Consider the following 22,360-nt stretch of genomic DNA (forward strand, 5'->3'; position numbering starts at 1 on the left):
ACTTAGTATACTGAAGCATGGCATATACTTTTTGAAAAAAAAATTAAAAGTAGTTGAAGTATTAATACTGTGTACATACATCTATTGATGCTTCTGGACACATCTTCAGTGATGTTCCTGGAATCATCAGTTGTTTCGGGTCTTTCAAAATCATACAACCTCCTCCAGGTGACCCAGCCGGGGCTGATCAGACCCCAGCTTGTGTCCAGATGGCTAGCTACTTATGATGCCATGGCTCCCCTCTTTTGAGCCACAGCCATCTTGAGCACCAAATAGTATATAAAATCTCCCATCCCAACATCACCAAAGTCCCAAAGATAACTGACTATTGGAGCTTTACTCAGTTAAATTAAGCAATAATCTGTATTTCTACAATTATTTTAGTAAAGAACATTTTAACGTATTGCATAGAAGGGATCTAGTTCATTTGAGTCTTGAGTTCCAGATAATATTTTTCTGATACATGTGAGATGTGCAACCCCTTGTGATGGTTATATTTCTTTTGTCAGACCTGTATGTGGAATAAGAGGCAAAACTCTGATTATCAATCTTCCTGGTAGCAAGAAAGGTTCACAGGTAGGTGTTACCATTTTTTTTCATTGTTACTACATTTTGGAAGTTATGGCCTATGTCTGTTATATATCTGCAATAGTATAGACAAGTACTTGATACACAAGTTGATCAAAATTCCTTTTAATTAGTTAATTTAGTAATTAATTAATTGTTGCTCTGCTTTCTTTTCTGACTACCCACTTTCCTGTCCCAGGAAAAATGCAGTATCTTTGTACACCTCCTGTACCTAATAAAGTGGCCACTGAGTGTATATTTCCCAGTGGTTTTGACACATAAAATTAGCTATTTTATTACATATCTGTTTTGCTATTGTTGGGTTTGATTGTAGAATTGCTATTTATCTTGTATTTTTCTTGTAGTTTAACTTTCCTATGCTTGCTTATAACTTTTATTTGATCATCTGTATGTGTGTGATTGTAATATAGCTGATTCTGTATTTTTTAGAAGTTTCTCTACAACCTATGTCACAACGCTGAACCTATTTTGTAGGTTATTTCTTATCAGGATTTCTTGTTATCTGTCTAGTCTGAGCTAGCTTTTAGTAAAGGATGTTCTTTGAATAGAAAAAGATTAAAAGAACATTCTTTGAACTTGTAATACCAAATAAATGGCCAAAACCACCAAGTTTATGCCTTATTCTTGACTCCCAAAGAACCTCTGGATCACAATTTCACCATATCCAACGTTATGTCAAGATGACTTACGAAGCTATATTTTAATTGGATCATGTTGTTCAGAACAGGAGGTACAGAATAGATACCAGAAGTTTACAGAGAAAAATGTTTGCTTTCATGCGTCCAGCACAAGTAATTAAGCAAAAATTAAATCTACAGAGTACCCTTTACAAAAAAACTGCAACCATTATTTGAGTAGTGTAACTATAAACAATGAGGAGAAAATCCTTGAAACAGTCCCTGTGGTTTGATTAATTGATTGATTCTTGCTTTGTTTATGAAGTCATCCGGTTTGTAGAAAAAGTAATCCCTCTTGAATGGTTTACTTTGTATTTATTACTTTATTGAATTTGGTTGACATAATAATAAATGCTATCTGCAATTGAGTATTAAATTACAACTATATATTTCTTAAATGCTTTTAATTTGACTTTTGAATTGTACCCAGGAATGCTTCCAGTTTATATTACCTGCCCTACCTCATGCTATCGACTTGTTGAGGGATGCAGTTGTGAAAGTGAAAGAAGTTCATGATGAATTGGAAGACCTTCCATCACCTCCACCACCATTGTCCCCTCCTCCTACCACCAGCCCACACAAACAGACAGAAGACAAAGGTGTTCAGTGTGAAGATGAGGAGGAAGAGAAGAAAGACAGTGGAGTGGCTTCAACTGAAGAGAGCTCGTCCTCACATATCACTGCAGCAGCCATAGCAGCCAAGGTAAGAAACTTCCCGCACAATAGGGATTTCATACATGTAGAATCAAACCTACCTATTTCATTGTTACCCATCAAATCATTTTTGCTTGTTTTTCTCCAGTTGCCTGTGTTTTCCTGTCATAGTGCTGATAGTTGTGTTGTACATCAGAACTTCCAACTTGTACACAGTCCCGCTCCTGTCATGGCTAAAGGTGGTAAACCTGTCCCTGGTTTCATTGGTCATCACTCTCATACTGCCATCAGTGCAGGAGAGCCGGTAAGAGACAGCAAAGAGGCATTAAAAGTAAACACCTGGCACTATGTTGTCCTTCATGAGGAAATGAACCACTTGCACTGATTTTATTCTTTCAATTAAATTTTAGCCATTTAGGTTATCCTTTTCAACATGTTCATCCTGTTAAATTCTCACTAAATTATGTATCTTCATAATTGTGATTTGTTTTTTTTTCATTTATGTCATTGACTTCATGTGACTCATTCATTAATCATTTCATTCATTTGTCACGAAGCATTAGATAATAAAATGTCCTTGTACTTTTTTATCTGTTTGATTAAATGACTAAATACCTTCCCTTTAGAACAATTTGTGGGATTAAATATTGAGAACTAATATTATTAAATTAGAATAAAGCAGATGTAGCCTTAAGAATATTTCAGTGACAAGCAGCATAATTGGTGCAGTTGTTGTTACTGTCAGATCCCACTAATGTAAAGTTTGTTTATAGATTGAAGATTATATCTGTTTTTAATTGTAAGTACATCTGGATTTATATTGAAAATCATTGTAGGCTCTTAAAAACAAAACAAATGTTCAAATAAATCTGTAGGATGTTTAGGTACTCAACCAGTGTTGCTGTGTACTTTGCATAGCAGGTGATAAAGGTATGAGTTATGTTTAAGTTTCATTTTAAAATTGGCTATCAAGATTCCCAGAACTGTTTTCTAAAATGTACATAAGCTTTACTTCAAAAGCTGGACTACGACCATGGAAAATGGAGAAGGGAGCAGATTCCCCTTCGACAAGGGACACTAAATCAATGGGTTAAAAACATGAACACAATAAACAAAAAAAGGCATTAAAGGTTAGTTCAAAGGGATTATTCTTGCTGCTGTAGAATCTAGCCTACCTAGAGAAATTGAAGTAAGCCAAATTAATCACAGAATCTTTTTAATAGCTGTATCATTCCTGCATTGATTGTTGTCACATTTATAAACTTGCAGACTCCCAGTGGATACCCAATTTTAGAAATTTCTTTAAAAAAAATACAGTTTGCACTACATTTTTTATTTTTCCTTTATAATTTATACAAAAGATTTTTAATTAGTAGATCCAACTTAAGATTGATACACACCTTTCTACAAAAAATAACATCGGGAAACCATACTTTGCAGAAGTGATCGCTCCTGCCATATTAGTGCAAGTGATCAATTTCCATAAGTGTAATGATTGTAAATGAAATGTTTGGTGCATTTTCTTACATTTAAGTAATATAATTTATGATTAATGTAATGTATAAAATTATTAAGATTGTTGCTTATTAATATTAGTCCTGGAATAAATGTTTGGTACTACATATTAAGCTTGTTGATAAAACCAAGAAATCTCCAAATCTGTACTACTGGTACTACAGGTTATCAGCATTTTGCTCAATCATGTAGATTTGTAGTTTCATAATTGTAACAAAGAATTGCTTTAAAAATGTTTTGCCACTTTACGGCTTATATTACTTAAACTTTTACAAGTTTAGAATTGGCAAACAACATAAATGTATCAAGTCTTGGAAGCATAAAGAATAATAAATTAAGAAATATTTCACCTTTAGATTCAGATTTGCTATTTGAACATTTTATGAAGTGAAGTGAAATCAAACCTGAAAGGGAAATGAATTTAAAGTATTTAGTTTTCAAATAGTTCATGTAAAGTTGAATTGAGCAGTAAAAGAATAGTTGTTGTAATTTATTATCTTCAGCATTTATTATACTTTCAGATCCCAGATTCGATTATTTCTCGTGGTGTTCAAGTCCTTCCACGAGACAATGCATCGCTGAGCACAACTCCATCCGAATCACCACGAGCTCAAGCTACATCACGACTATCCACAGCTTCTTGCCCCACACCAAAAGTAAGTTGTTACTCTTAGAAATCTTCAGTTTGGTTAGTTAATTGATAAGAGATCATCTGCTCCTGAAATTTGAGTGGTGAGGATTACCTCAAAAGTAGGGTTATAATTCTTGGTAACTAAACTGAAACATTTGTTTTAAAAATTACATAATGTTGTTGACCGATTTTTAACATCTTGATAAGGGTGCAGAAATTAATCTATATTTTTAGTGAAGATAAAATATGTTGTACTTGAAATTTTCATGATTTTGATGGTAATTGGTAATGAGTCATAAGCAAGCTTTTCTAACAACGATGATCCTACATGTTTTACATGACAAAATGTAGTGCTCACTTCCATTATCATTTAAAGTAAATCAGTGTCTTTGAATTCCAAGTTTAGAATACAGTAAATGTTTTGAGATTATACAAAAGTTTTCTTTACTTCAGCTTACCAGATGCCATATATATTTGATTCAGCTGTAGTGTACAACAGAATTATTTACAATAAATCCCTAAACATTTGGCTGGTAAAGTCTGATTTTAAAAAACCTAACAAACTAGGGCACAGGACTCATGGGGTTCATGTATGCAATTTTGTATTATTAATGAGGAGATTGAGAAAATCCTGCCTGCCAGAACAGTTCTGGCAACTGTTGAGGGGGAGGGTGTTGAGGGACGTCTTTCCTTTATGAACTTTTCCAATATTGTGATAAATCATTGCAATTGGTCACTCTCTCATTTGCTTAAGTGTGTTTCACTGGAGTAAGTTGGGAGGCCAGAGATTGTACCACAGACTGCTTTTTTTAAAAAAATAAATGAGTGGATAATCTTAATTACATTCTTATAGTTGACCAAGGACATCATTTGAAGTTGACTAACTTGGTTGATTATCTAATTGCCGATTGTGTTCACTGTGTAGATTTAAAACTCTTCAGAGATTTGCAAAACAAGGCCTAATAATGACTCATTAAGTCATAGTCTAATTATTCTATCAAAATTCTGTTAGTTTTACAAATTGATAACTTCATTGTTTTAATTTAACTACCTTGACTTTCCATTTGCAATAATCTGAGTAACAAACTCCCCTGCTTTTAAATTTTACTTGAAGCATTGACTTGTTTAGCTGGCTGTCTCGTTGTTGAACTTTAGTTATTGTGTGCCATTTGTATTTTCAGTTTCAGTGAAGGAGAATTAATCTAGAGGTACAATTCTTTAGGCAAATTGCACTAATAATAACCTAACCTTACAGGAGTTCTCAGTAACATTTAATTAATTGTGTCACCCTTCCTTGAGTTACAAATGGATTCTATTGTGTGACTAACCATGATATGAACATAAAATATGATTCTTTGAACATTGATTCAAGAGAAATATAGACTCATATATAATATACAGTATGAACATAAAGATGAAAAACACTTCTATGCCTAAATGGCTATTAAATAAATGATGGTGTGCCAATTGCTTATATTCAAAAAATTAGTAGGTGTAGGCTTTGATCATACTTGTGTTAAATCATGCTGTAGTTATGGTTACCATTTCAAAATATGCCTTCGGTTTCATCTTTGTGCAAGGGGCAAGAAGATAATAGAAAAATCTGCAGGAATATGTGAATTGAATTGATTTATATTGCAACTTTTCTTTATCTCTTCTACAAAAAAATGGCAGTCTTTTACTTCTCAAAGGTACATTTGCTGATGTAAACATGAAAATGAATCAATATGAATCCTTAATGTCAATGTGAATCCTTACAGGTGGCTCAGGAAATACTGAATCAAATTTTGAAGCAGCTTTCAACGAGCTTTGCTGGTGCCTTGAACTTAACCTGTTCTGGTTTTGCATCATAACTTCTTCATGTGCCCAAAGTTCAATTAATTTAATGAAGCTAGCTGCCAATCTATGGATTAAACTTTAAATTAGAACAGGTGTATATGCAAACTCCAAAAACAGCTGTGTCAGAACATAGAACAATATAGCACAGTGCAGGCTGTTCAACCCATGATGTTCTGCCAGTCTTTTAATCTACTCCAAGATCAATTAATCCTTCCCTCCATTTTTCTTTCATATAAGTGCCTATTTAATAGTCTCTTAAACATCTCTAATATACCTATCTCTACCACCATCCCTTGCAATGCCTTCCATGCACTTACTGATCTGTATAAATGGCTGTATTTCCTCCCTAACTTTCCTCCAATCATCTTAAAATTATGCCCTCTCATATTAGCTTTCATGCCTGCAAGAAGGCACTACCTATCCATCCTATCAATGCTTCTTGTCATCTTATATATCTCTATCAGGTCTATTATTTATACACGATGTTAAACTTGAACTGGGTGGTTTTTAAGAATTCTTCTATTTTGCAATTGTGTATCGGTAGTGAGATACTCCACCATATTAAAAAACAGTGATAATAGTTTACTGTCTGTACTGTAATCAATCATTTCTTTCAACTAAGTTAGCTGATGACATATTAAGTTTAATATAGCTGTTTGCAAGGTATGCTGATGATTGTATATTGAGTAGGGGTGTTTTCTTGAAATCTTAGGAGTTGTTTTCATACTGTAACTTACAAAATTCTCAAACTTCCTGACAGAATTGGTTCTAAAGTGATAAAAGTGTATTTTATGGTAAAAATAGGATCTTTGCAGTTTATGCAAGGAAACAGAATATTTTAAAAACTATGAAATGCACATTATAATCTGTACATCATCAGCAGACTTTCACCTTCAATCTGACCCTTAAACACCTGCCCATTTGCCACCTTTGTGTAGTTTGCAAAGGATTTGGAAGCAATTTAAGGCTGTTTGAGCATGAAAGCATTGGAAAAGGCTACTCATTGAATAGTGAACTTTGAAAATTAAGAGATGGTCTAGAATGTTGCTGTCTCTGAGTTATTTCCTTAGTGACTCCAGTCAGATCACTTCCTCTGGTCTTACCTTCAGCAACTGGAATTATGCTGACTAAGCTATTGCAATATTTCTGAGTCTAAAATGTGAGAGGGAGTGAAATGGAATGGAGAATGAAAGGAAAGTTACTGGAGGAAGTAGCAGCAAATGGAGTGCAGGTGAGTAGAGGCAAAAGTGAACCATCCAGGAAAGACAGAACAAACATTACAAATAGTTTAACCCCTCAAGCCAGGCTTCTTATAAATTAGGCACTCTGGCAAATGAACCACTGTGGTTCATTAATACTCAAAACTGAAGGATGTTAATCCTCATAGACAGAATTTTGTATCCAGCATTATGCTGTTTGAGTCAGTCATGCCATTTGTGGAGAGGCCAAGAGGGAGTTAGAATCTTTCACACAGGGCAAGTCAGAAGCATTTCTTGCACATGTAAATATATCGGTTTGCCAGCCTTCCAAGACTGGAATGGACTTTGAAATAATCTTTGGTCTTCAGATCATTGCTGAAGTAATAAAGACAAAGCAGATGAGAATTAAAATATGGCATTTTCTTTGAACAGTTTTCTCATTCCTAGCTATTAAAATATTGCAGAAGGGAGTGTCATAAGGATGGACAGCAAGGGTAATCAAATTCAGAAATCCACATATGCTGAAATCCACAGGAATACTCAACCAGAGTTGGCACTCCTAAGCAACTAGTTTTATGAAAGAGGGCCCACTAGTCTTTCAGCCCTTGATGGTGGATGCCATGAAGAGAGGAAAATAATAACTATGAACTATTGTTTAAAGTACCCCGTTTTTCTGTAAAAATGGTTAACTAAGCCAAATAGAAAGCTCCTGTAAATTTTTTTATTCGTTTTTGAAAGTAGAGTGACACTGGCAAGGCCAGAATTTACTACCCATCCTTAATTATTCTTAAAAACATAATGGTGCTGCCTTCTTAAATTGCAGAGGTCCTTCTAGCGAAGCTATTCCCACAGTGCTATAGGGTAGGAAACTCTAGGGTTTAGAAGCAGAGTTGGCATAAAACTTGTTATATAATTCCAAATAAGAAAGATAAATCTCTAAGTCGCGGTGTTTCCATTCATCAGCTGCCTTTGTCCTTGGTGACAGAAGTTGCAGGTTTGAAGTAGCCGAGGGAGAAATTGCCATGCATTCTGACTGAGAAATGTTTGTAGTACATTAATAAATTTCTGTAAATCATTAAGGTAGTCTGAAAATCATGGGCATTTTTTAAAAATCCGAACATTTACTAACTGCACAAGGTTGAGTTTAACAATGCCCCCTCACCAAAAAAAATACGAACATGAATCATGGTATAGATTTAAGATATGGCCATTGAACAGAGTGCGGACATAAAACGAGTTTCCATGACATGTTTCCCTGCCACAGGCACATTTCGCTTTCACTAATGCACCTGACTCTCACTGATACACTTTTCTCTCTTTCAAGACATGGCAACAGCAACTAATTGGAGAAGCACTTACCTGTCCCTTATTTTTTCCCCGGAGGTGAGGTGATGGTTCATCCATCATTGGAAAGACTGCTGCTGGGACTGTGGTCATTGACAGGACTGAACCCTTTTCCACATATCTAACCATGTTTACTACGTCCTCCCTGCACTCAGCCCCATTCTGTTGAAACCTCTGAGCTGCAGGTGACAAAAGTTAACTGCTTCCCCTTCCATATACACCTCATCCATAACACTTTCCCTTTTTCATTTCAAATACTTATGAACTACCCAGGAAGTACAGGAAGAGGAAAAAGTCAGTGACCACAAAGGTACATTACCACTCAGTTTCAATCCTCCACCCACAACCTGAGATATGAAAAAGATGTGTAGTTTTCAAGAAAATAATATAGTTAATTGTTGCAGTTGGAGCTTACTCAAGAGCCAGATCTGAAGAGGATGAGGTCATATGTAAGTCTCAGTGTGGAGGACTCAAGTGAGGTCTTCAAAAGGATGAGGTGTTAGAAAAGCACTAATGAGTGTGCACAATGAAATATTTGGTGTTTTGAAATTCAAGAAGCAAGGAAGGAGTCATTCATGAACTTGGATAAGGACAATATGCAGAGCTTTGATCCCGTCCCCGGTACAGAAATGATGGCCAGCACTACAGTGGTTCTGGAACCACCAATGAAATTTGGCTGCCTCTAGCAGTCATATTGTTGCTAATAGAGTGGCTCCAGCAGAGTGAAAACCCCCTAAAGATAATGTCCAGGGGAATGAGAAATTAATATTTGTTTAGATTATAGATTAATTTCATTTATGATTTTGGGTAAAGAAGTTGATTTTAGGTGAAGTGAAGGGGTTTAATATTTTGCTGCTTGTTGGAATTTGTTTATCATTGTAAGTGGCATTCCACTTAAGAGGTAGCCTCTTCTATAATCATTTTGTTCCCTGAACAGTTCTGTAATTACAGTCACCTGTTGAAAGCCCATCTCCGCATCCTTCTCGCTTATTAACTTGTCTTACTTCTCAAGCCAAAAGTATTAACATGGTCACGTTTTACTGTAAGTGGTAGGCCTGCTAATAATCCATATCAGATAACAACGTTTACTGTGACACAAGATAATGCAAGCTGAATCAACTCAAGCATGCATCAAATATAAGGAAGAAATCAGTGAAAATAACTAGTAAATCGTCAGTAATCCCTTTAAATAATATTGATGAGTGGAACTTCTTGTTATTTATATTGCATGTTCTAACATGCAGGATTAAGGTAGTTTGTTAGCTGGAGCTTTGAGCTGCAAAATATCACTTGACATTCAGTCACCACCTATTACTGGCCAATGTTTTATCAGATGCGATGGGTAGCACAGGTATTTATACTCATCTTCAACCTTGCACAAACTCTTGTCATTGCAATAAAATCAATGCAATCAATTCTAATTTCTCCACTCTATGAACATAAGTTTTAAATGCGGATTGGAAAGATGTGCTAAGAAGTAGCTCCTGGAAAGAGGCAAAGGCAGCAGGTGATATTTTTTCGGTGATTGTGTTTGACACCGCTAATTGTTGGAATTACATCAGTTGTAAGCAAATGAACAATTGGCAGTGTGTTTCAGTTACTGTAAAATAACAACTAAGCTACAAAATGATTGAACAAAGTGAGATCTGATATATGTGGAAAAGTTAAGCAAGACATTATCTATGTCAGCTAAAATAATCTTACAGCTGTACAGATGGAAATTTAGAAAAAACAAAGACAGCAATCGAATCAAGAGGAATCTGAAAATACATTTACTGACCTGAAAGACCTAACACGACTCATTGCTTTAGAGTATTTGTTAGAAACATGACAGCCAATTTGCATATACTCCCACTAACAGAAATCTGATAACAACCAAATTATGTTCACTTTTTTATGGATGATGGTTGGCGGATGAGTATTAGTCAAGATACTGTATAATTCTGCTGTTCTACTTCACCTTTTCAGTTAACCTTAGAATAATAGTACTTCGCATTAACATCTGTTCTGAATGTCTCCATCATCCTAGATTTTGTGATTGCCTCTGAAATGTGAACTTCCCCTTCTTCCCCAGACAGGACTGCTGCCAAATGTGATGCAGTTAACAGATAAGATGGGTAATAGAAGAGAAAATGCTAGGAATACTTGGCAGGTTTGGCAGCGTCTATAGAGTGAGAATCAGAAATAATAACATATCAATACCCTTTTATCAGAATTAATGGAAAACGATCAACCCGAAATCTTAACAATTTTGTTTTAATTTCAGATTTTCAATAGCCATGGCATATTACCATTAGAATCATACACCTTAGAAACAGGCTGTCTGGCTTAATGAAACAACGCTGACCATCAAGCATCCATTTATATTAATGCTGTTTTATTTTCCCACATTTCCATCAACCTCTCTAGATTTTACCGCTCACCTACATAGTTATAGAAGCAGAATTAGACCATTCTGCTGATTCAGTCTGCTCAGCCATTCAATCATAACTGATTTTTTTTCAACCCCATTCTCCCACCTACTCTCTTTAACCCTCTTACCAATCAAAAACCCATTGATATCTGCCCTAAGTACACTGAACAACTTCCACAGCTCTCCATGGTAACAGATTTCATGGATTCACCACCATCAGGGTGAAGAAATTGCTGTGCCCTCCGATTTTGGACTTTCCTACGAATGGAACCAAAAAGGCAGTAGAGAACTGTGAGAATGTAAGAGTGATTTTTGAGAGAGAATTATTTACCTTTGAAAATCTCTGAAATGTAAATTTTTTACCAAGGCTAGAGAAGTAAAAATTTCAAAATTCTGAAAACAATTTTTGAGAAAGAAATCTCTTCTCTGCTTTTAATAAAACCTTGTTTTTTTTTTATTTAACTGCATGGTCATGGTGTTTTCAGTGTATCAGAAATAACCTTTCCCCATCTTCTAAGCAGCTTTGTAAGATACTTTTGTCTTCTTTTCCATTGTGATGAAGGGTCTCTCATGTGAAGCATAGACTCTGTTTCTCTCCCTACAGCTGCCGCTTGACCTGCTGAGTGTTTTCAGCATTTTGTTTTTTTTTTCTGTTGTTCTGCATTCAATAAAGTCGAGTTTGTGAACACCACCTTCTTTATTGGTCAAAGAGATTCATTTGGCCTTACAAAAATCTGTTGTTATTTGATTGTGGGCATTAGGCTCTAGGCATGTATCTCAAAAATGTTAAAGTTCAAAAACATTAGATATGTTAGATATAGAACAATTCAGACATTTCTGATTTTTTTTGCTAGTCTTGTACATCTTTTTGTTTCTCCAAAGTACTTTCACACCTTTGCTTTTTAAATGTAGTCATAGATCTGTTTCACATTTTGCAGCTTCAGGCAATATTGTTTTGAAATCTGTTACTGTAATCATGCAGAAGTGAACCTCTCATCAGTGAATTCTCTTCTTTCTACAAAAAAAACCGTGATTTACTTTTAAGGGTGCAAGAATCTACCACTTCCATCTGTGGCTACATTTGTCAGAAAAAACAAGCAAGTGTTATATGTTTTAACAATTTCAGGTTCAAATTTGTTTAAGTAACCTTGTCAATATTATGCATTTGTGGCTCACTTATTAAATCAGGTTTTCAGGTTGGTTTTGTCTGACATGCTTCGTAAATCTCTCGGTGTAACAGAAATAGCAAATTGGATGCACAGCACATTCTTAATTCTGTTGTAGCTTTGACACTTAAAATTTAAATAATTTAATCATGTTGTTGTAGGTATTTAAATGTAGACAGTTAACATCTGGTTCTTAACATTTTTCTAAATGCCAAGTTTTCTGATATTTTGATTGTATTGCAGTTGAAAGCAGATTGCTGTTGCTTTTACTGGTATTGTTAAAATATGTACAGTTCCCAATAAAGGATCTAGTGCTTTCCTGGCATATATAAGAAATAAATTCTTGGGCTTACAACTGAGTGCAGGTATCAATTTTAACCAACGTTTTGATGACAAGTTCTGCCATCTTTATTAGGGATGATGCTTGGGCATCATCCAGTGGAATTTATGCCCCCCTTATCCATCCCAAATGAGGAAATGAAGATTGGTTAGTCCTCATCCAATCAGGTTTCTGGAAAGAATAGTTATCAGAATTAGAATCAGGTTTAATATCACTAGCATATGTTGTGAAATTTGTTGTTTTGCAACAGCGGCACATTGGAATACGTAGTAATAAAAACTATAAACAACAACAAGAAGTATATATTAAAAATAGATTAGTAGATTGTAAAGCTAATAGGACTTGATGTTTCAATCCCTGTGATAAGTGGGCACTCTTGATGTTGGCAGTGGACTTGGAGTGGTGTCTAGGAGGGTAGGTACCTCATCGGGGTCGTCAGGTGGGCACTCTCCTTCTTTGACATTTCATTGATAAGCCCACGACATCTCCAGAGGGCTCAATGGTGTTACCTGGCATCCCAGATACACCCCTCTCAGTTCCATACCCTCTTGTCTTCATCTTGCAGCCCAGTTGTTGTCTTTCCTTTTAATCCAAATCCAGTTACGACTTTCTTCTGCTGCATTTGACAAGGACTTGATTGCTTGTTGGAGTGAATAACCCCAACCCCCATCTTTTTCAATAGACTGGTCATAGGTGTAGCCCACTTCTACAGGGAAAATCTTGGTCTTCCAGCCGTTCTGAGCAGCTTCAGTTGCCAGAGTACTTGGTCTTTTTCTTCTCATAAGCTTCTTCAACACTATCTTCCCATGGTACTGTCAATTCCACAACATATGCCAACTTGGTTGTTGTGGACCACAGGACCATGTCTGGCCGGAGTGTTGTAGCCACAATGTCTGGGGGAAACACAAGCCTTTTTTTCCAAGTCCACATCCATTTTCCAATCCCGAGCAACCTGCAGAATGCTTACCTCTTTTGATGTTATGTGGTGCTCTGGAGGTTGGCCTGCTGGTACAAGTCGTGTGATGTGAACATTTCTTGCTGATATTTGTGAGAGAGCATTTTGTGGTGATTCGCCTCTGTTCCAAGATTGATGGCAGCTGTCTGAGAACTTGGTTATGCTGCCAAGTGTACCGCCCATGGCTGAGGCTCGTGGTGCATCCTGTTAAAATGTGCCTTAGTGATCCAGGTGCTTGACAAAGAGAGCAAGCGGGGTCTTCTACCCACCACTGGTTCAGGTTCTGGGGTGTGGGTAGGAGGTCATAAGTGCCTCTGATGACAAAACTTAGCCAAGATCCCTCCGTCTCCCAGATGTCACGCCAGCTGAGTTTCCCCTTTTCCAGGCTCTCCCAAATAGTTCATTGGCCCTGCTTGGCCTTTGAGACGGCCCTGGCGTGTCGCTCTGCCTCCTCCTGTGTTCTCACCTCCTCCACCACGAGTCATCTCTTCTGCATTTATGTTGCCTTGTGCCATTGAGGAGCCTTTGGGACGAGCCCAAGCCCGGCTCTCCCAAGTTGGACTTGGCCAACCACGTCCCTGAAGCGAAGAGCAGACTTAGCACTCTGAACGGCTTCAGATGGGGTCCACTTCCTCCCCGTTGCCACACCAGGGGCCACTGTTCAAATAACAGTATCTTCAGATTCAGTGAGGGACATGACCAACCTTGCTTTGGTGCATTTGAATTCTTCCACAAGACTTGCAATTGGTAATTCTAATTTGCCGTTCCCATATAGTCCAACAGGACTTGAGCATCGTGGAAGTCCAAGCCACTGTTTCACATGTGTGCTGATCACTCTTTTGAGCTTTTCCACCTTGTTGATGGGGATTTCATACACTGTTAAAGGCCACATGAGTCTTGTGAGTATGCCGAACTGGAAGCACCACAGCTTGAGTTTTCCTGGCAGCCAGGTCTTGTTGATGCGAGCTATGTACATGATGGTATCCTTTTTCAGTTGTTCAAACTGCTCAGTGTCCTTGAGCTTAGCATCATACCATCGGCCCAAGCTCTTCACTGGCATTTCTGAAATAGATGGGACAGGTGTTCCGTCAATATGAAAACTTTGATCCGTGACTTGACCTTTGACAATGGAGATGCTTCTGCCCTTGCTGGGCTTGATCTTCATTCTTGCCCATGTGATGTTTTGATGAAGCTTTTCCAGAAGTCTCTTGGTGCAGGGGACAGTTGTCGTCAGTATTGTTATATCATCCATATAGGCTCGTGTCAGTGGTAACCGTTGACCAAACTGTAGTTGTTTTCCTCCCACAACCATTTTGAGGCTCTGATAATGAGCTCCATTGCCATAGTGAAGGCCAATGAGGAGATGGTGTACCCCGCCATGATGCCTACTTCCAGTGGTTGCCACGCTGTGGTGAAGTCTGATGTTGTCAGACTAACTTGCATATCCTGGAAGTAGTGTTTTACCAGATTTGTTATTGTTGCAGGCACCTGAAAGAATTCAAAAGCAGTCTACAGTAGGGAATGAGGAATTGATCCATAGATGTTGGCCAGGTCGAGGAACAAGACATACAGATCCTTTCCTTCTTTCTTAGCCATCTGGATTTGATGCCATATGATGTTGGTATGTTCAATGCATCCCGAGAAGCCTGCTATGCCAGCCTTTTGGATTGACGTATCAATGAAATGGTTTTGTTTCAGATACTTTGTAAGTCTTTGTGCCAACACACTGAAAAAGATCTTGCCTTCTATGTTCAGAAGGTTTATTTGGCAAAACAGTTCGATGGTGGACGAATTCTTTTCTTTTGGGATCAGAACTCACCCCGCTCTTCTCCAGGCTTTGGGGATCACTTGCTTTTCCCACGCAACCCTCCTGTTTCTCCAGAGAAATTTCAGAACATCCGCGGCGTTCTTGTAGACACAATACGGAACACCATTAGCCCTGGCGCTGATGCCGATCTTGCCTTCTTCACTGCCTCTTTCACCTCACTCAGCTTGGGAGGGCTGATGTTAAATTGATGATGTGAGGGTGAGGTTGGTAGAATGTCAGCTAGGACAAGTATCGGTTCATCTATTAGTTCATCAATGTGGATGGTTCTGAGATGTCTTTCAGCCTCTTCTTTTGATACTTTCAAGGATCCGTTTTTCTCTTTTGTGAAAATGCCTTTCACATATTTAAAGGGATCTTTGTAGATTGTAGAAGTCTGTTCTTGCTTTTTCCTTCTTTTTGAGTCATTTCCTTAAATTCTCTGCTCTACGCAGCTTCGAGAGCTTCTATTTTAGGTCCTCTTGAAGGAGGTTGATGTTCTCCCTTTCTTCTGCTGTTGATATTTTCCACGACTCCCTCAGGTCTCTTCTTTCCTAAACAAGTTGTTGGATTTCCTGGAGACGACGGGATTTTGGGGGAGGAGGCATATCTTTCCTGCTGACTTGTTCCTTCACTCCAAATTTCTCCTTTCCATAGCTGTAAATCAGGTCCCCATCTTCTCCAACTTCTTTTCTGCTGATCCCTTGATGCCACTTAAGATCAGGCTCACATCTGCATTGATGGTTTCCCACTCCTTGCTGTTAGACTTTGGCCATTTCACCATTGGCTTACGTCCTTGCATGTTCTCCACCTTACGATGTGACTGCTGTGTCTTGGACTACTGCTTGTGCCTGAAACTTCTTCCACATCCCATGGTGTGCTAGAACTCTGCAGACTGTGGGTTTCTTCCTGCCGCTGAGTTTCATCCAACTGATTTGACCTCCCTCTTAACAGAATCTGGTCAATGCGGGGCCCTGGGTTGGAGATTTACATGCATTTCTTCCATCCTTGATGAATTTTAAGGCCACGAGTTGATGTTACTTTAGTCCAGCCACACCTACAGGTCTGAAGAACATGTCCAGCTGCTGGTTTCTCAAAAGTATTGCCACTTTCTTGATTCTTTGTCGTGTCCATGCCAAGGTTCGTTACCGGGAGGTCAGTCAGAGAGTCTTCTTGCGCCCCCGTTCTCGCAGACTCTGCGGGTATACTTCTCTTTAAACTTACACCCCTGTTGTCCATCCTAAATAAAGAAATGAAGATTGATTAGTCCTCATCCAATCAGGTTTCTGGAAAGAATAGTTATCAGAATTGTTTGTAGAATCAGGTTTAATATCACTAGCATATGTTGTGAAATTTGTTGTTTTGCAAAAGCAGTACATTGCAATACGTAGTAATGAAAACTATAAATAACAAGAAGTATATATTAAAAATAGATTAAATTACGTAGTGCAGAAAGAAAACAGAAAACACATAGTGATGTAGTGTTCATGGGTTCATTGTCAGAAATCTTATGGTGGAGGGGAAGAAGCTGTTCCTGAAACATTGAGTGTGTGCTTTTGGGTTCCTGCACCTTCTCCTTGATGGTAGCGATGAGAAGACGACGTGTCCTGGGTGTTGGGGGTCCTTCATAGATCTTTTTTTGAGGCAATGCCTTCTGCAGGTGACTTGGATGTTGTGGAGGCTAGTGCCCATCATAGAGTTAACTGAGTTTAAAACTTTCTGCAGTTTTCACTGATCCTGTGCAGTGACCCCTCCCTACCAGATGGTGATTCACCCAGTGAACAGGAAGAAGCATTTTGATGATTTTGTTATTTGTTTACATAATACATTTGGAGCAGAGTATTTGGTGAAAGGGAAATACTTTATCACCTGACATTTTTATGGCAAATACGTTTCTGAATACTGAAGCTGCTGTTATCTTTTATTGATCAGTACCGGCATTTACATTCAGGATATTTTTGACAATTAAAAGAAACAGAGCAAGAAATAAAGCCTAATTAAAATAAATGAGAAATATCTATTACTGAGTGGCTGTTTCTGTCAAATTGTCATTTTAATCTTTGCTACAGGCATTGTGAGACTGTAACTGTGCTAAAGAAAGGAATTTCTGTTTGCTTCAATGGTCACTATAATTAATTGTCATTATTACCAGTCACCAATTTGAGAAGTACTGCTCTGCAATCATTACTTGAAATCAGATCTTAATTAGCTTCTTTCTGGCTTTCCTAGAAGTACCTAGCAGAATGTAGCTTTGTGCTTATCAGACCTTCAAATACTTGAAATGTGGGTATTTTAAATGTAATCATATGATATTAGAAAGGAAACTGTGCAGCTGATGGACTGCTTGATTATTTACTGGATTACAAAAGCTGAGGATATCCTTCTTGGAAAAGAGGAAATAGGAGAGAATCTGGCACTAGTGTGTAAACTATTTTTCACTACAGTGAAATGTGTCAGCATTTAAAAAGTACTTATTGTCTGTAGATATAATAGTAAAAATAAATTCTGAGGAAATTCTATTTTGCCATTTTTTTGGAAATATAATATGAAATGATAGAGCGTGATTTCAGATGACATCCTCCGAAAGTGCAGCAGTCCACATATCGGAACACCTATTTTAAGATAACCAGTTGAACCAGGATTTACATATCTAAATTAAGATAATCAATTTTACATGTGGCCAAAACCAGTTCTGCACATCACAAGCTCTCACACATTTCGATGTGATGGTTAATTAATCTGCTGTTGGCTAGTTGGTTGAGAAATAAGTAATGCACAAATCAGCAGGGAAAAAAAATTTGTTTTGCTCCAAACTAATGTTTTAATATCTTTTTTTAACCTGAGAGCAGCTTCAAATTAACAGCTAATACAAAAGAAACCTCTGTTGATGGGCACTTTTAATATAAGTATCTACAAATATAAACTTCTCATAAATACATTGTGAACTATTTCTTACCCACTACACTCATTTCCCTTTCCTCCTTCTACAATATTTGAGCAGGACAGAAATCACCAAATCCAGCTGAAATATTGAATTGTCTTGATTATTTGATGTTCACCAGCAACCAGTTTCATTCACAATGCCCATTATTGAATTTGAACATTATTTCAATCCATGAAAAGCTGCCTTGGCAAATATTGATATTTTAGATCAAATTCTAAACTTAAACCATGGCAACCAGACTTTTTACTGAGTTCTGAGAAACTAGAGCACCTAGAGGAAATCCATGCAGAAACAGGGAGACCATGTAAACTCCAAACAGTCTGCATCAAAGCTCATATTGAAATCCAGGTTGTTAAAGTTGTAACACGGCTGCATTACCTGCACAGTATGCTCAAATATGCACTTAATATAAGTATCTGGTAGATGTGGTTAACATGCAGTCTCAACATTTATTTATTTTGTTTTAGCATTTTTGATGTTATTTTGAATTCTTTTTTGCTGTTGCTTGCTTTGGTACATGAGTTGGAATAGCTGCATTTCAATTGCGGATGTTTCTTTTATGGAGATACAGTGCAGAATAGACCCTTCTGGCCCTTCGAGCCACAACCCCCAGCAACCCACTATTTAATCACGGACAATTTACAGTGACCAATTAACCTACCAACAAGTACATCTTTGGACTGTGGGTGGAAACGGAAGCACCTGGAAAAAACCAACACAGTCACAGAGAGAACATACAAACTGCTTACAGTGTGCGGAAGTGGGAATTTGAACCCAGATCACCTGTACTGTAAAGCATTGTTCTAACTACTGCGCACCTGTGCTGTCCACATGTGCAGCACATAGCATTTCAGTGATTCCAAAGAATATAAATGCATTCAACTAAAGTATCCTTCACTGAAAGCCTCACCATATATGGAAATCTCAGATCTATTCCTTATTTACCATTGCACCTCTCTGCTCATTCAATACCATTTAATTCTGAGCCCATGCCAGAGACAAGTATCTCTGTCTCTTTTAGTGGAACTTGCTAGGAATGTTTTGAAACTATCAAATTGGTGCCTAAATCAGCTGTGGTTTACATGTTGCTGCCAATGTTGCTTGATTTACATTGACAAATCTTGCAAGATATCAGGATAAGTTGCAGAAAAGGTGTATTTAATATTTCAGTAATATGTGATTAATATTGTAAATACTGTATACTTGATTAAGCATTTCTTGTTTACATAATTCATCGCAAGTTATGTGTCAAAGTACATGAATGGCATATATCATTACGCCACCACATCGTAAGTTCATGCCTCACTAAAGTAAAAACTAAATGTGGAGTTATCCTTGGCTCCATGTTTTTCTTTCAATTAGTTTTATGCTTTGAAGTTACAAAGCATAACAGTGGTGATGAGGAAATTTTAAAACGAACCTCAGACGATTGCCTACCTGTTAAAGGGCAGTGAAGCATTCAAGATTTTTTTAAAACTGCAGGACATTTTTTTTTCTTCGCAAGTGGAGAAAGACATTTGGGTTTTTTTTTAAAAAATGGCAGAAAATGGATGAAATTCACGAGTTCATAAACAGTGAGTACCGGGTGATAAGAATCAGAAATCAGAAATGGCTGGCTACATCAGAAAGATTGACACGTTTGATTGCACCGCAGGTAACTGGATAATGTATACTGAATGAATTGAGCAGTATTTTGAAGCAAAAGAGCTAGCCAATGAGAAACGAGTGCCAGTTTTGCTAAGTGCAATTGGTGTAAAAGCATACATTTTGCTTAGAAACTTAACTGCTCCAACGAAACTAGCCAAAGTGAACATTGCTGATATCATGAAAATAATGCAGGAGCATTTGGAGCCAAAACCATTGTTGATTGCAGAGCACTTTATGTTTCATAAGTGAAATCAAAAGGAGGAGACATCCATGTCAGCTTACATGGCTGACTTGAAGAAATTGTCTAAGCATTTCCAGTTCAGTGATGGGCTTAATGATGCACTGAGAGATTGTTTAGTTTGTGAAATCTTAGAAGAAAACTGTCAAAAACGCCTTCTAACAGAAGCACAACTCACACTTAAAAGAGCAGTTTTAATTGCTGTATGGATGGAAACAGCACCTAGAGGTGCTGTCAGGAATGTAAGTCAGATTGAACAATTTCTAAATAGTGACCCGCTTGACCAAATGAAGTGTGTTACCATTGTGGCAGGAGCTCACATACACCAGACCAATGCAGGTTTAAAGGTGAAACTTGCAGAAAATGCAACAAAGTAGGACATATACAAAGAGCATATTGAACAGACAAAATAATTGGACTGCACAGGAAAGAGAAAAAGAGAAAAAGTCAAGTTGCATTTTCAAGAGGCAATAATCTGCATGTTGTTGATGAAAAATCTGATAATGATGAGACTGACACAGGACTGAGTGGGCTTGAGATTTACAATTTAATAACTAACATGAAACAAGCGATATGGCTTACACCAAACGTGAAAGGCAAATGAATTAAAATGTAATTGAACACTGGTTTGGCTGTTCAGTCATTCCACAAAATGAATTTAGATGGCATTTCAAAGATACTGAACTGAAGGCTGCAGATATCCAACTAAGAGCTTAGACTGGAGAAAAGATAATTCCAGTGGGAATGTCATTGTAAGCATTTCTGCACAGCAGCTAACAAGCCAGATTGGGCCTTTATGTGGTAAAAACAGGAGGGCCAGAATTATGGGACTATGATTGGCGGAAAAACTACAACTTGATTGGAGTTCCACCCACTGTTTGCATGCCACATCCTCTGCAATAGAGTCAACTGAAAGCAAATTAAGAAACATTCTAGATGATGCTGCATCTGTGTTCAAGAATGGCATTGGAGAACTCAAGCATATCACAGGTAAAATAGTCTTAAATGAAAATGCCATATGCATGTTTTACAAACCCATTCTGTCTTTACCATCCATCCATGATAAAGTAGCCAGTGAGCTAGATCATATGGAAGCTGAAATAATTCTTCCCAAAGTTGAGTGGAGACCATTGGGTGGTCCCAGTAGCCAAGAAGAATAGATCTGTCAGGAACTGTGGTGCCTTTAAGGTCACCATCAACCCAGTTCTGAAAGTAGATCAATACCCTCTGCCCAGTACAGAAGGGTATCTTGCAAACCTTTCTGGAGAGGAAACATTTCAGCAAAGCGGACCTAACAAAGGGCTAGCTAGATTTGGAGGTGGAAGAAGAATCCAAAGTGTTCTCACCATAAGCACTCACAAAGGGCTTTATCGCTATAAGAGGCTTGTTTCTGGCATTGCACTTGCACTCTGACAGAATGCTATGGACCATGTGCAGCAAGGCTGCCCCAGGCAGTTAGTGTTCCTGGAATGACATAATTGTTGCCAGTGAGGATGACAAGGAACATCTCGAAAATGCCAGAACAGTGTTAAAAAGATTAGATGATTACGGGCTCAGAGCACAGTGCAACAAGTATGAGTTCTTTAAACCCAGCATTACTAACTATGGTCACACCATTGACGCACAAGGATTACATAAGTATGCTGAGAAAATTCAAGCTGTGGTGGATGCCCCAAGGCTAAAGGATGTCTCACAGTTGTGGTTCTTTTTAGGATTTGTCACTTACTATAACAGTTTCCTGCCAGACCTGACTTCTGTGCTCCACAGCTTGAACTCATTTCTACAGATCAGGAAGAAATGACAATGGAGAAAGCAGTGTGAGATGGCTTTCAAAAAGACAAAGAACATGATGGCGTCAGACACTGTTCTCACCTATAATGATCCACATTGCCCAATGAAGCTTGCCTGTGACGCTTTGCCCTATTATATATGTGCAGTTAAGTCACATATGATGACTGATGGAAATGTGCACTCAATAGCCTTGCATCACATTCCATTACTGCTGCAGAGAAAAATTATGCACATGTGGACAGAGAATCCTTGAGTCTGGTTTGGGGTGTAAAATGCTTCAACTAGTACTTGTATGGGAGAGAGTTTACCCTCTTTACTAATCCTCAACTACAAGTGTCCATTTTCAATCCACAGAAGGATGTTCCATTAACAGCTGAAGAGATGGGTTTTGTTTCTTGGAGGACAGAAGTACAAGATTGAATTCAAGAGGACAACTAATTATGGAAATGCTAATGAAATGGCCTGTTTACTCTTGGAAAGAAAAATACATGAAAGTTTTACAAAAGGGGACACTTCTTGATGTATTCTCCCTAATGCAAATCAGAAGTGTCCCTATTACAGCAGAGATGGTCCAAAGGGAAACCAGAAAAGACCCCATGCAGTCTCAGGTTTACA

General features: G+C 37.7%; 1 protein-coding gene across 5 annotated transcripts in view; it reads left to right on the forward strand.

The window, feature by feature from the left end:
- Positions 1-22,360, forward strand: part of LOC140201773 (gephyrin) — a 667,155-nt gene that overhangs the window by 454,585 nt on the left and 190,210 nt on the right. For 2 of the 5 annotated variants that reach the window (XM_072266422.1, XM_072266442.1), the window contains exons 6-9: positions 510-576; positions 1,696-1,968; positions 2,068-2,223; positions 3,938-4,090. In XM_072266422.1, coding sequence (XP_072122523.1) covers positions 510-576; positions 1,696-1,968; positions 2,068-2,223; positions 3,938-4,090 — 649 coding nt within the window. The remainder of the gene's footprint in view (positions 1-509; positions 577-1,695; positions 1,969-2,067; positions 2,224-3,937; positions 4,091-22,360) is intronic. The other 3 variants (XM_072266452.1, XM_072266463.1, XM_072266431.1) reach the window with 2 other exon arrangements.

This window comes from Mobula birostris, chromosome 1, assembly GCF_030028105.1.
Source record: "Mobula birostris isolate sMobBir1 chromosome 1, sMobBir1.hap1, whole genome shotgun sequence".
Lineage (NCBI taxonomy): Eukaryota > Metazoa > Chordata > Chondrichthyes > Myliobatiformes > Myliobatidae > Mobula > Mobula birostris.